Here is a 15,954-nt window from a genome sequence, read left to right on the forward strand (position 1 = left end):
TACATCTGGGAGTTATAAATATTAAAGATTAACTCCACTTTCATGGGGAAAAAAAAACATAGCGTATTCAATTGCAACACAAATCATATTGCAATTTAATGTTATTAAAAACTACCTTTCCTTTACAATCTGCAGCTGTTGTGTTTTCTGAAAATGCAATGCAATATGGCTACCTGGAGCTGTTCTGTACACAGAATGTGCACTGACCACACCCCAGAAACATAATTTCCTGCTTGTGTGATTGGCTCACCAATTTTCCCAGAAGTCTGTCTAAGATACAAGTCAGATTTCTGGCATCCCCTGCAACAAAAATTTCATTTTTGGTGAGATACTCCCAATACAAACACGTCTAGAGGGATGCAGGCCAAGCAGATTTCCTCATTAGTGCTGTGCAGCTTCCACAGCTGATAGATAATAATTAAACCACTTCCATTTGACCCACTCAGCACAGAGGAACAAACAATTATTTTTTCAGAATAACAAAAGGTAGGAATCTGCAACAAAGTTTGTTAAAATCCCTGCAATGTACAGAGATCACCGAGAGGAGAATGTTTTTTTCTCAATAAAAGTGGAGTTACGCTTTAAAGCTTCACTCCAGGCAGAAAAAAAAGAAAGATATGATCTAAAGCATACAAAGAGACATTAAAGGTGTAGCGCTAATCTAATGAATATGTGGCAGATGTACAAGTACATATGATGAAGGAAAAGTCCACAATATAAATAGGTGTCCACTCCACAAAAAGGTGTGAGAAACTGTAAACCAGAAGAAGCGCCACCGAGCCCAAAAAACACACTGTCTCTTACCAGATTGCCAGGACCTTCATTACAAAGGTCATAAACAGCAGTCAGACCGGTAGTCAAACAACTCCTCCAATCTTATAGGGTGACAAATAAATTCCCCTCCAGAACTGGATGGCTCAGGTAAAGACAAAAGAACAGGGCATTCCTCATAGAGTATTCTGTTAAAACTGTTTTATTACACACATCAAATCATACTGCTTACATTATAGTAGACTCAGGACAGCATTTGAGTGATTCCTGCGCCTCTGGTCCGCATCTGTGTATTCCCCCACCAAAAAGATGGCCGCCGCGTCTCCTCCTCGTGGTAGCCTACGGCGACGCACGCTACCATAGCTGCCATAACCCCAATATTTTCTTACTGGGCGGGCGGTCCTCTTTCACATAAAAGTGGTCCCAGCGGCGGATTCGGCGCAGAATAACTTTTATTGGTGGTGGGAGAGGTGCCCCCCCTCCTTCCCGGTTGTTTTCCCCGGAGCCGTCGGTAACGGGGAAAACAATCCAATCCATCCATGTCCCAGGCAGGAAGTCAAGTGAGGGCAAGATGGACCCCACTGGACTCTATGGCCTTGGAGAACGGAGCGACGTCATACGTCGCTTCCTCCCAACGGCCTTAAAGGGCCCATTTGTTTTGTTGCTTTTTGTGAGATGTGAGATCTGAGGTCTTTTTGACCCCAGATCTCACATTAAAGAGCACCTGTCCTGCTTATTTATATTACAAGGGATGGTTACATTACTTGTAATAGGAATAAAGCTGATCAAAACATTTTTTTTAAAGGGACAGTATAAAATTAAAAAATTTAAATTAAAATAAATAAGAAAAACATTTTTTTTAAAGTGTCCAGTCCCTCCGAGCTTGCACGCAGAAGCGAACACATACGCAAGTTGCGCCCACATATGTAAACGGTGTTCAAACCACATATGTGAGGTATCACTTTGATCGTTGGAGTGAGAGCAATAATTTTAGCCCAGGACCTCCTCTGTAACTCTAAACTGGTATCTGTAGAAATTTTTAAAGCGTCCCCTATAAAGATTTTTAAGTACCAATGTTTGTCACCGTTCCACAAGCGTGCGCAATTTTGAAGCCTGACATGTTAGGTATCAATTTACTTGGCGTAACATTATCTTTCACATTTTAGAAAAAAAATGGGCTAACTTTAATGTTTTCTTATTTTTTAATTTAAAAAAAAGTGTATTTTTCAAAAAAAAAATTGCGTTTGTAAGACCAGTGTGACAAAGTATTGTAACAATCTTTATTCTCTAGGGTCTCTGCTGAAAAAAAATCTAAGTAATTTTCTAGCAAAAAAAAAACAAAAAACCAGATTTTAACTTGTAAACAACAAGTGTCAGAAATAGGCCTGACCCTTAAGTGGTTAATGAATGCAGGCTGCATTAATTTGTGGCTTTTATATCTGCCAGTAAACGGTCTGAATATTCAGTCTCTAGGTGTACGAACAATGACCAATTACAAATACAAATGACATGAATCTGCAAATTTGGTTGAAAAAAAAAAAAATGTCTCTTGCAGCCTGCTCTAGAAATGACGTAATTCAGACATAAATAACACTGATTTGATCATTTACTGTGTAGTAGGAATCCAGCACTATGCATTTCTGGTGTTCTGAGATCATGTGGGCAATGGACAAATTTTGGACCAACAGATCTTCTCATAGAATCACCATAATAGTAAGATAACAGCCGTATTCATTATAAGCGCTTCAATCACAGCAATATGGTTTGAAGCTAGATGTGTCATGGTTTATTATAACCCGGTGTGGGAAGCGGTTTCCGTCTTTACATTCCAAGAAGCTCGCACATTTCTGCGTCACTACTGCAGTGTGAGACGGCTATTTGGACAGTAAAAAAAAAAAGGATTTCTCTTACATAATATACATAGGGCTTTAGCTTTTGTAAGAATTCATTTAAAGGGTTCTAAAAACAGATTTTAGGGTTCTATTTTGCCCCAAACACTATATTGTGATGAATTGAGCGTATTGTGTATGTAACTGCTATAAACTTAATATATTACAAGCTCCAATGGGATCGGGACTGGGGTTTGTAAAGTACTACATTATATAACTGTTTGTGCTAGGTGGATCATTTTAGTAAGGTACACTTTATGGAGGTGCCCTCTAAGTCAAGCTTAATGAACACATTTAAATAAGAACTTCAGTTTAACTAAAATAAGCCATAATCCAAAATGAGGAGCTGCTGAAATCACCCATTATAATTAGTAAAAGCTTCTCGCTCTATTACTTGCAATTAGGAAATAGCAAATTTGCAAACCCAGTACCTGACACCCTCCGAAATTGTGACCCTTTGTGGTTTTCACTCTGATTAAATCCTTGTTCACATTTCTTCAACACATGGAAAACTATTATAAGTAGCCCCCCCCCCCCCCATTCTGTGACTTTTCCATTGAGATCAATCACACAACTATCCATCGCAAGAATGGGGGGTAATGGCGCAAACAGAATGCCAGTGATGTTTAAGCAGTCCTTACTGGGCTGGGGGGTGGGTTATAAAAGTTCCAATGTGAGTCCAATAAAGGTTCTGGTCCACTGAGATGGCTGCTGACAGTAAAGAGAGAAGCAACTCTGTCATGAGATACAAGGGGAGAGAGAGAAACCCAAGTGCCGATCTGAGTGTATTATTATGAAGGGTTTTTTATTACTACACTCAGATCGGCGCTTGGGTTTCTCTCTCCCCTGGTACACAACTATCCATCCCTACCCTCCTACCTGGGTGCTAGGTTCAATCCTGTACTCTGATCAATCCTTCTGGCCCTGCATCCAATCATTATCCAAATCTTGCCACCTTAATCCCATTTCCAAAATATAGCTCCTATTAACCAATTACACCACTAAGTTACCAATTCACTCATTTGTCATCTCTGGCTTCAACTATTGTAACTCAATCCTCATTGGTCTACCCTTATAGGGTATCCCCCATTTTAATTTATTGTGAATGCTGTTGCCAGACTCATCCACCTTACCAACTGCTCAAAGTCCACTGACCCCTCTTTCCCAATCCTTTCACTGGCTTCGGATTGCCCAATTAATAGAATTCAAAATATTAACAACATGCAAAGCCATTCACAACACTGCCACAAGCACTGCCATATAGCTATATATATATATATATATATATATATATATATATATATATATATATATATATATATATATACATATACATATACATCTTAGTCCATAGAGTTCAATATTGAGTTGGCCCATCCCTTGAAGCTATAACAGCTTCAACTCTTCTGGGAAGGCTGTCCACAAGGTTTAGGAATGTGTCTATGGGAATGTTTGACCATTCTTCCAGAAGCCTATTTGTGAGGTCAGGCACTGATGTTGGAGAGAAGGCCTGGCTCGCATCTGCGCTCTATTCATCCCAAAGGTGTTCTATTGCGTTGAGGTCAGGACTGTACAGGTAAGTCAAGTTCCTCCACCCCAAACTCGCTCATTCATGTCTTTATGGACAATGCTTTGTGCACTGGTCCAAATCATGTCGTGAAGGGGGGAATTTGGTGTGGGCTTGTTTTTCAGGGTTTGCTTTTGGCTCGGCCCCTTAGTTCCAGTGAAGGGAACTCTTAAGGGGTCAGCATACCAAGACATTTTTGCACATTTCATGCTCCCAACTTCATAGGAACAGTTTGGGGCTGGCCCTTCCTTTTCCAACAGTGCACAAAGCACGGACCATAAAGACATCGATGAGTGAGTTTGGGGTGGAGGAACTTGACTGGCCTGCACAGAGTTCTGACCTCAACCCAATAGAAGACCTTTGGGATGAATTAGAGCTCAGACTGAGCTAGGCCTTCTCAACACACTCCTAAACCTTGTGGACAGCCTTCCCAGAAGAGCTGAAGCTGTTATAGCTGCAAAGCGTGGGCCAACTCAATAATGAACCCTACGGACTACAACTGGGATGCCATTAAAGTTCATGTGCGTTTAAAGGCAGGTGTCCCAATACTTTAGGTAATATAGTGTATATAGACACACACACTAGGGTTGATGTACTAACACTAGAGAGTGTAAAATCTGATGCAGCTGTGCATCAGATTTTGATAGCCAATCAGCTTCTAACTTCAGCTTGTTTAGTTAAGCTTTAACAAAAAAAAAACCTGGAAGTGGATTGGTTTCTATGCAGAGCTGCACCAGATTTAGTATTCCCCAGTTTTAGTAAATCAACCCTACTATCTCTCCAAATGCATTCATTTAAATAGTCTTAGCATTATAGGTTAATGGTATAAAATAAAATAAAAACGCCTAAAAATCTAATAGCCACCCAAAAACTAGTTTTGCCACTGGTGAAGTCTACTGGACCAAATCCCCTGCCAGCTTTCTAGAGTTTTTGGCGTTTTTGCCCACCTTTCTGTGTTCCAACTTTTGCTTTTGTATTTTCCTCAATATGGAATCAATAACAAATCCAACTGGCAAAGTGGGAACCCGTCATAACGGTCACAGCATTACACACCCAGGAAAAGAAGAATAGCAGTCTCGCCAACAGAGTTCCTTGAGAGATGTAGGATATTGCAGGGTTGTTTGCCTCTCCAGTACCTACCAAAAACTAAAATATCACTTCTGGGTGGACTGATCCTTTAATAATATATGCACATATTTCTGCCATATTTGATAATTACCCAAGCGTTCTACATTTTCTGCTAAGAAACAGCACAGATTGTGCCTCACTGTTTATCCCTATTAGTCTGGTCAGATCGAGTGAAAGCAGTACAGTAAGTACTCATTAAAAAATAAAATGCATTGCTTCTGCGAGCATCTACAAAAAGTGAAAAATCAGTTTTCAGTAGGGAGACCGCAAGTTTGCAAAATACAAAGAAAATACAATAATATAATATTTTATTAAAATCACCAGTTAGGGGAGAAAATGTAACAAAAGGAATCTCTTGTGTAAGGGTTAAACGGATCTTGAACAGAGCCAGACCTAAGATTAGGTGTCATTTGGATGCTTCCTAGGTCTGAGCACAGCGAGTTCGGAAATAACTGTCATCAAATAAAAGAGTGTCAATCATGTCTGCAGCAGAAGATATGTTAATTGCTCTGTTCTCTGAATGGGCTCATAAAACACTCGTAACTGAAATTCATGTCATGCTAAGTACAGGATTTAACAGTGACACCTAAATATTTAAGTACTAGTTATAATCTGGGCTGGGTGTCAAATTCATCTTTATAATGATATTGGAAGAACCGGAATAAAATGCATACAAGTCACTCCACGCCTGAAAACTTTCAATATGAACTATTTCAGCTCATTCTTGAACTCTAGTCACATAATGATAAACTTTATTAGAAAGATGCCGTTTTCACTCCCCTCTGGCACCTTCTCCAGTTGGTGGCGCTCTAGGCCATGTTTGCCTTTCCCCAAGATGGCTATAGCTGTCAAAATGGGCAAAGCAGAAGTGATTTATGAATTACCTAACACTCTGACCCTGCTTCCTATATGACAGGTTCACTTTACCCTTCACCAACTACCTTCCTTAAAGAAAACATGTTCAATACACTTTGAATAATGACAAGAAGCATAGAAAGTGCATTGGTCAAGGGTGCCTTGTCGATTAAGGCTCGGTTCACACTGGGGCGGCTTCAAAGTTGCCCGACTCTGAAGCCGCCCCGTGCAGCGCGACTTCAGCGTGGCTTGCAAATGACTTCTCTAATAGAAGTCAATGCACCCAAAGTAGTGCAGGAAACATTTTCTATGTCGGAGCATCTTGAGTTGCTCGGATTAGAACAGTTCCATTGCACTGAATGGAGCGCGACTTGTCAGGCGCCTAAGACAAGTTTCCCTAGTGTGAACCAGGCCTTAAAGTACATCTAAGGACTCATGCACACAGTTTAAAAAATGCAGTGTTAAAAACCATTAGCCGCATTTTTGAATAGAGTTTATGGGCGTTTTTTGGCGTTAGTATCTTTTTTATGTTTTTTCAGTAAAAACACTCCCTACAATGTAAAAATGCCTAAAAACGCCAAACGCGGCTAAAAGCTTGTTACATCGTTGAGCATCGTTTTGGCATTTTGTGTTTTTACAGCTCATCAGCCTCTGCTCCTGGACGCACAGGCTGTAGTTTTTGTTCTACTGCCCCTAAAGGCTTATGCTTATAAATGCCTCTGAAAGTTTGTGTGCACGGACACATAGGCTAACATGGAGGGGCGTTTAGATGCAGTAAAAAAACAAATGTCCGACGCCCCTAACAGCAGCTGTAAAAACGTCCTGTGTGCATGAGGCCTTAACCACTTTAGCCCTGGAAGGTTTTACCCCCTTAATGACCAGGTTATTTTTTTTGCGACTCGGCACTGCATTGCTTTAACTGAAGATTGCGCGGCCATGTGACGCTGTATCCAAATACAATTGATGTCCTTTTTTTCCCACAATTAGAGCTTTCTTTTGGTGGTATTTGATCACCTCTGCGATTTTTCGTTTTTGCGCAATAAACAAAAAAAGAGCGTAAATTTTGAAAAAAAATCACCATTTTTTTCTACTTTCTGCTTTTAAAACATTCCCAATAATTTTTTTTTAAAAATCTAATTTTTATCAGTTTAAGCTAATTTGTATTCTGCTACATATTTTTGGTAAAAAAAAAAAAATCCCAAAAAGGGTATATTAATTGGTTTGCGCAAAAGTTATATGTGGGCCCGATACTGTTTTTTTTCTTAGTCATTTTACCTTATAATTTATTTTTACACTGTCCCTTTAAAAAAATTTTTTTTCGATCACTTTTATTCCTTTTACAAGGAATGTAAACATCCCTTATAATAGAAAAAAGCAGGACCAAGTCCTCTTTAATGTGAGATCTGGGGTCACATCTACTCTTAAAAGCAAAAAAAAGGCTGTTGGGTGGAAGCGACTTAGGACATTGCTCAGGTCCTCTAGGGCCATCTTGCCCTCCCTCGACTTCCTGCCTGGGACTGCAATGGACCGGATAGTTTTCCCCGCTACTGACGGCTCTGGTAAGCGGGGAAAACGACCGGAAAGCGGCAGGAGGGCACCTCTCCACCGCCCATAAAAGTGATCCTGCAGCCAATCCGCTGCTGGGACCACTTATATGTAAAAGAGGACTGCCGGCCGTGTAAGAAAATACCATGGTTATGGCAACTATCTGCTACCGTAACACTAGTACTTAACCTCAAAATACCGACGTAAAACTGCGGCGGGCGGTCTGGAAGTGGTTAGGCCATACGTTTTTGTGGGAGTATAGTTTTTCTTAAAAAAAAAAAAAAAAAGCTGAAAAACTTTTATAACGTCCAGTGTGCATGGGGCCTATTCCGGCTTTCCTACAACTCCCTGTAGGGGCATAGACGTCAACAAAAACTTGACAGGAATTGTAACACTACTTTACTCAATTCAATACTAACACATTTTTGGTTTAAATAAAACTGGTGCAAATTTGGTGCTGTTACTCATGTTGAATAATTAGCTTTCATTTTTGACCATCTGATACAATAAAAGGATTTTAATAAAAGGATTCTCACTGGTTACTGTAGAGCTCCTCTTTAGTTTTTAAGACTTTTTCCCAAGAAAACATGTTATTCTCGCCTTAAAGCACCAACATATTATGCTTTGCCGTATACTAAATACTACCACCTCCAGACAGAAGTAGAGGAAAATTACGGGAGGAGAATGGTGCCATGCTCTAACATGATTACAAGCCAAGAGGCAGAGACACACTAGACTGAATGGGTATAAGAGACGGCTGTGGGCAGAGGTGATGGAGCTGGTGATGACTGATTATGAAAGAGGAAAACAGGAAGCCAACTTTGAAGAAGTAAGATTTGAGGAACTATTTAAACACGTTAATAGTAATGGAAAGTCTGAGAACTAGAGAGAATGAGTCGTGCATAGGATTGGTGTATAGGTGAAGAACATTAGAACTTCAGATTGCACAGATAGAAGTTCCTATTACCTTTAGGCTCCGTTCACATGTAGGCGTTGGCGTTTTTCAGGCGTTTGTTTATCGTTTTTCAGGCGTTTTTGCAAGCGTTTGCAAGCGTTTTACAGGCGTTTTTTTGGGCGTTTTTAACAGGTGTTTTTGGTGACCAATGGAAAAGCAGAGTGTTTTTTTTTTACAACATTTGCAAAGGAACCTCCCAGGGACCTCCTCCTCTGCATTGGACCTCCCAGGGACCTCCTCTTCTGCATGATCTTTTTTTTTTTTATGGTTCTGGACATGCTACAGAGCTGAAACTTCACAGGTACACTTTTTAGACCCCCCAGACACCAAATCCAAAGAAATCTTTTTTTTTTATTTTTTCAATAATTGGCTCTCTATCAAAAACGACAATTTTTAAGAACTTTTTTTTGCCTGATTCATAGTCCCTGGGGCATGATCCAGAACCCTATGCACTTTTTAGGGGCATTTATTGGGTTTTAGGGCTTCAAAATGGTGTTTTTTGATTCCATATATATATCTACATTACAGTCACCTTGGCATAGCAGAGTCAATTTACCCTAAACTACATTACGGTCACCTTGGCATGGAAGAGTTTGGTCACCCTGGCATAGTAGAGTCAGTTCACCTAAACTTCGTTACAGTCACCTTGGCATGGAAGAGTTTCGTCACCCTGGCATAGTAGAGTCAGCTCACAGTCACCTTGAGTTCGGTCACCCTGGCATAGCAGAGTCAGTTCACCTAAACTACATTACGGTCACCTTGGCATGGAAGAGTTTGGTCACCCTGGCATAGTAGAGTCAGTTCACAGTCACCTTGAGTTCGGTCACCCTGGCATAGCAGAGTCAGTTCACCTAAACTACATTACGGTCACCCTGGTGTATGGCAGCAGGCTACGGTCACCTTGGTATGGCAGGGTCTGGTCACCTAAACTGCCTAACTGCTGTTCTCCATGTTTCAGGAAAATGTGCTCACAGCAGAGGCATGCCAAGGGGGTGGAGAGTTGTGCTGTTTGAGCTGATCAGGAGCAACTAAACGCTTGTAAAACGCCTGTGAAACGCCAAATATCACTTTACATTGAGGTCTATGGGACAAAACGCCTGTGATCTGCCCAAAAAGAAGCTCAAGTACTTTTTTGAGCGTTGGGCGTTTTCCTTAGGGCGTCAAAACGCTCAGATGTGAACAGGGGTCTTTGCAATGAATGGGATTTGTCTTGTTGGGCGTTTTGAGAGCTGATCAGTGAGCAGAAAAAAGCCCAAAAACGCCTACATGTGAAAGGAGCCTTAAGTTACAGAGCTCTTTATGTGCTCAACCTCACGGCTACTACTCTCCTTACCCTAGCAGTGTGAGTGAGTCTATACACAGATTTGTATTTTGTTTTTACACCCAACTTCTTAACTAGCCTGTTCCTACAGTAATCTTTACCCTTATTGTCTTGGTGGAACTGATGCATTCAACACATGGTTGTGATGCAAGTGTTTGTATGCTTTCTAATGATGCTTTTCTTTTTGTTTGGTATATTGGATACTCTACTTCTCAAATAAAAAATTTTAAGAAAAAAGGTTCCCTTTCCTTTTCTACTGAACACATTATTGTGGTATAGTGCAAGCACCCAGCAAGGCCTGCATATACCTTTACATAAGCCCTGGTGCAACATCAAATCCCTGGCCGCTTTAAGTTTACAGTTTCAACAACTCCCGATAGTGCGGAAGGCACACTTTAAAATAATTCAAAGTTAACTGAAACCTGCTGACTTGCACCTGAAATGTAAACGCAGAAAAACAATCCCTGTATACATGAGCCCTTAAGGGATAAGTTCACCTAAATAAATAAATGCACATTTATTTTTTTGGAACCGGTCTCCTGTGTCACTGTCTCTGCAGCCTCTCACCCCCCCTCCTGTGTCACTGTCTCTGCAGCCTCTCCCCCCCCTCTCCTGTGTCACTGTCTCTACAGCCTCTCACCCCTCCTCTCTCCTGTGTCACTGTCTCTGCAGCCTCTCACCCCCTCCTCTCTCCTGTGTCACTGTCTCTGCAGCCTTTCAACCCCCTCCTCTCTCCTGTGTCACTGTCTCTGCAGCCTCTCACCCCCTCCTCTCTCCTGTGTCACTGTCTCTGCAGCCTCTCAACCCCCCTCCTCTCTCCTGTGTCACTGTCTCTGCAGCCTCTCACGCCCTCCTCTCTCCTGTGTCACTGTCTCTGCAGCCTCTCAACCCCCCCTCTCCTGTGTCACTGTCTCTGCAGCCTCTCACCCCCTCCTCTCTCCTGTGTCACTGTCTCTGCAGCCTCTCACCCCCTCCTCTCTCCTATGTCACTGTCTCTGCAGTCTCTCACCCCCCCTCTCTCTTTCCTGTGTCACTGTCTCTGCAGTCTCTCACCCCCCCTCTCTCCTGTGTCACTGTCTTGGCAGTCTCACCCCCCCCCCTCTCTCTTTCCTGTGTCACTGTCTCTGCAGCCTCTCACCCCCTCCTCTCTCCTGTGTCACTGTCTCTGCAGTCTCTCACCCCCCCCTCTCTCTTTCCTGTGTCACTGTCTCTGCAGCCTCTCACCCCCCTCCTCTCACCTGTGTCACTGTCTCTGCAGTCTCTCACCCCCCCCTCTCTTTTTCCTGTGTCACTGTCTCTGCAGTCTCTCACCCCCTCCTTTCTCCTATACGACTCCGAGTTTGACTTACTAAATGCAAAAACACTTTGCAAGTAAAGTTGCACTCTGCAAGAGAATTTTCCTTGAAGCTTCATGAAACAGCATTTTTCCTTGTACATGATTGGATGACAGAAATCAGATGAGCTTCACCTCATCCAGTAAATACTGGGGATAATTCCCTTGCAGAGTGCAACTGCACTTGCAAAGTGAACAGTTTATTTGCCTTTAGCAAACAAATCCCTGTGTCTCTGCAGTCTTTCACCCTCGCTTCTCGTTGGTGTTGTTTTGACTCTGCAGCTTCCTACTTCTTCCCTCTCCTGCATTACTGATCTGTGAAATGTACAAGCAAATTTGAATGACTGGTCCTTATAAAATAAAATAAAAAATAAAACACTGATAAAAATTTCAAACTGCACAGATTGATTTGTTTGGCAATGTTTGTCTACAAGCTCTACTTCCTGCTTCATCAGAATGAAAATTTTAATCTCATATCATTAAATTCCAAATACAAATTATTTTACAAATCCTGCCTTTTTCGTCTTTTTGTGTTGTGGACAACAATCCCTGTATGCAACACTTGTTTTTCTTCATTGGATTTTTCCTGAATGCCAACCTCTGCATATTTTCTCTTTGTACTAACAGAACTTCTACTCACTACACAAAATGTGAGTATATTAAGATACTATATTTTACAGACATATTGTATTTTTATGTACAGAAAAGGACAAAAAATGGCATGAGTACCAGAAAAATTAAGTAACTGCTCATGTTGGTAAATTACAGAGTACAGTCCTATAAGCTGAATATTACACTCCCTGTATAAACCATCAAATTTCAGTCACCTATAACGATAGCTACTGCTACACAACTTTTGCTCAGCTTCAGATGCTGTGTATACCTCCTCCTAGTTATGCATCTATTAAATTGGCACCTGCCCGAAAAATGGAAACGCATAATAATATGATTGTAAAATTACGCTATTTCTAAAAGTGCACACATTAATATCTCTTGCATGTATAGAAACTGCAGCAGCTCCTCCCACGTCTCTTACAAGACAATTTGGCCAGGGCACGCTTTTAGCACTTTATTTTAGTGTCAACAATTCCACAAGATCTGCTTGAAGAACAGCCAAGTATACAGTAGATGAAAGTCCTGAAATGCCTTTCCTAAGAAATCGCTTTTCCAGGTGAGCTCCACTGCTGCTCACATGACCAGAATTCTATGCATTTGGTCACGTAATCTCGGTTGAAGGGAAGGATCAAAGTTCGGATTTGCAGATCCTCCCCTAGAGCTAAGATGTTAGGGTGGTCATAAAGCAGGTCAATCACTGCAAGCACTACACATACAATGCCAAATGTATTTTATTGCGATTTTATGTGATAGACCAACACAAAGTGGCACATAATTGTGAAGTGGAAGGAAAATGATAAAAAATGGTTTTCAGATTTTGTCTAGAAATAAATATGTGAAAAGTGTAGTATACATTTGTATTCAGCCCCTCTGAGTCAATACTTTGTAGAACTATCACTTTCACTGCAATTACAGCTGCAAGTCTTTTTGGGGATGTCTCTACCAGCTTTGCACATCTAGAGTGACATTTTTGCCCATTCTTTGCAAAATAGCTTAAGCTCTGTCAGATTGGATGTAGAGCATCTGTGAACAGCAATTTTCAAGTCTTGCCACAGATTCTCAATTGGATTTAGGTCTGGACTTTGACTGGGCCATTCTAACACATGAACATGCTTTGATGTAAACCATTCCATTGTAGCTTTGGCTGTATGTTTAGGGTCGTTGTCCTACAGGAAGATGAACCTCCGCCCCATTCTCAAGTCTTTTACAGACTCTAACAGGTTTTCTTTCAAGATCGCCCTGTATTTGGCTCCATCCATCTTCCCATCAACTCTGACCAGCTTCCCTGTCCCTGCTGAAGAAAAGCATCCCCAGAACATGATGCTGCCACCACTATATGTTTCATGGAGGGGATGGTGTGTTCAGGGTGATGTGCAGTGTTCGTTTTCCGCCACACACAGTGTTTTGCTTTTAGGCCAAAAAGTTCAGTTTTGGACTCATCTGACCAGAGCACCTTCTTCCACATTTTTGCTGTGTCCTCCACATGGCTCGCAAACAGGAAATGGGTCATCCTATCACTTTCTTTAAACAATGGCTTTGCCACTCTTCCATAAAGCCCCTCCAGAGTTACCATGGGCCTCTTGGCTGCTTCTCTGAATAATCTTCTCCTTGCCTGGCGTATCACTTTAGGTGGATGGCCATGTCTTTGTAGGTTTGCAGTTGTGCCATACTTCCATTTTCAGATGATGAATTGAACAGTGCTCCGTGAGATATTCAAAGCTTGGGATATTTTTTTTTTTATAACCTAACCCTGTTTTAAACTTCTCCACAACTTTATCCCTGACCTGTCTGGTGTGTTCCTTGGCTTTCATGATGCTGTTTGCTCACTAAGGTTCTCTAACAAACCTCTGATGGCTTCACAGAACAGCTGTATTTATACTGAGATTAAATTACCCACAGGTGGACTCTATTTACTAATTCGGAGACTCTCGAAAGCAATTGGCTCCACCAGATTTTAGTTAGGGGTATCAGAGTAAAGGGGGCTGAATACAAATGCATGCCACACTTTTCGGATATTTATTTGTAAAAAATGTTGAAAACCATTTATAATTTTCCTTCCACTTCACATTTATGTGCCACTTTGTGTTGGTCTATCACATAAAATCCATGCATTGGATCATGGCAAGTACACACTACAGAAGGACATGCTATGTGCAGTTTTCATATCAGAGGTGTACAACCACTTTAATACAGGCTGTGCACAATAATTGATGGGCATCTACAGCAGCAGTCACTGAGATACATATTCAGCAAGTTATTCGTCAGAAGTAAAGACCATAACTAAAACGGACTTACATAAGTCCTGATTAGCTAGCTCCATGCAGGTCAGAACACCTAAGGAAATGTACATACATCCAAAGCGGTAGCATAACATTAGCTATTGTCAGAATATAATCTCTCTTGAAATGTTTGACCTAATTTTATGCCTTTATTATGGTTGGCTTCTATCATGAGTAAGAAACATGCTGTCCTTCTGAAATTTAAACTTGAATGGATCAGATGTCAAGCTGAGTGCCATACAGGAATTCTAAAACAGATGAAAATAATATACTAAAAATATATATAATTTACAGACTTGTAACAATACAAAGCACAGCAAACGGCTGATAACTGATGTGATGTTCAGTTCACATTCTGTACGTGTTGATGTTTAGTCTGTGCATACCTGAAAGAATCCAGGAGGAACCGGGCCCACTGGCATTCCATCCCCTGGGGGCATATTTCCTAGTACGGGACTGGGCGCAGCCGCAGCACTCTGTAAGAAAGCAAAACGCTGCCATTAGCCGGGTTTATCTACAGACCTGTCACTGGAGGTTAGGTTTACAAAAACAATTCAGTGTAAAATGCAGGCAGCAACATTTTCATCTATACTCTAGTGCACTCAGAAAATGAATGACAGAAACATCAAGACCAGGTTAATTGGCTTCCACCCAAACGTATGCATTTCTACAGATGACCGAACGTGGTAGTGACAATACACTGTGAGCTCCTTTGGGGGAAGCATTGATGTGAATGGCTGTATTTATTTATTTATTATAGGTACTTCTATAGTGCTGCCAATTTACGCAGGTAGTCTCGTATTTGGGATTGTACACCGTATAAATGAATTAAACAAATAATCAAATACCTAATCTCCTAAGGTCATTTTTAGAGCATGCTTTTGTGTTTCCTGATTGCCATTTCTAAGTTTTAAATACTATTTAAAGTATCCTGCACTAAGGCAATGCATGTTATTGCTGTAGAACAAGGATAAGCTCACGACTCTGTCATGGTGAAAGTATAGTGATTGCCATCAGTAGCTGTTAGCTCAATTCTCGTCAGGAGGCAATTACACGATGATATACGGCCCTTCAGTTGCTAACCCCCCCTAGATAGTGAATTTTCCCTCATCCGGCCAGGAGGTGTGACGACACATAGCACTCAAACTTAGCGCAGACACAACTGATTTTATTACAAGTTTCGCTCATATTTAAGACCAGTTTTGAGCGTGAAAAACTGCTCCAAACTGGTTACAATTAATCAGTCAAATTAACAATAGCACATATCTCACAGAACAGTACATGAAAAGGCTTTTGTTTTCGCTATGCATCTGTGTCAATATGAGGTGTTCTTGTATCTGAATCTGTGTTTTGTGGGACGAGTCGCTCTGTCTGTGATCAGCTTGTCTGATGTGTTAACATGTAAGTAAGTGTCAATGAGTTCAGGTGTTGATGTCATCTATATGCAAAATATCCAACTGTCAAGTGTTCAAATGAATGAATGGAAAGGTGTTTAACATGTCGTCTAAATGCAAAATACAGCTGTCTGATGTCCAGGGTTGTATGAATGAGTGTTAGTCTGGCTCGTTACTATGTAAATGCAAGGGACCACATTCCATTGACAAATGGGCATAAGCTGAAATATATATGAAATATAATAAGGCATGTTAATACAATCTTACAGTAGCTTCTTTTGAAAATGCTAGTTGCCGGGCTG

At 41.1% G+C, this 15,954-nt stretch overlaps 1 protein-coding gene across 4 annotated transcripts in view; it reads right to left on the bottom strand.

The window, feature by feature from the left end:
* The window catches only part of SSBP2 (single stranded DNA binding protein 2), a 330,065-nt gene that overhangs the window by 43,216 nt on the left and 270,895 nt on the right, over positions 1–15,954 (bottom strand). For all 4 annotated transcript variants that reach the window (XM_082255704.1, XM_082255702.1, XM_082255703.1 and 1 more), the window contains exon 5: positions 14,645–14,734. In XM_082255704.1, the coding sequence (XP_082111830.1) occupies positions 14,645–14,734 (90 nt within the window). The remainder of the gene's footprint in view (positions 1–14,644; positions 14,735–15,954) is intronic.

Source organism: Pelophylax lessonae (genome assembly GCF_965119305.1).
Source record: "Pelophylax lessonae genome assembly, chromosome: 1".
In the NCBI taxonomy this organism is placed as follows: domain Eukaryota; kingdom Metazoa; phylum Chordata; class Amphibia; order Anura; family Ranidae; genus Pelophylax; species Pelophylax lessonae.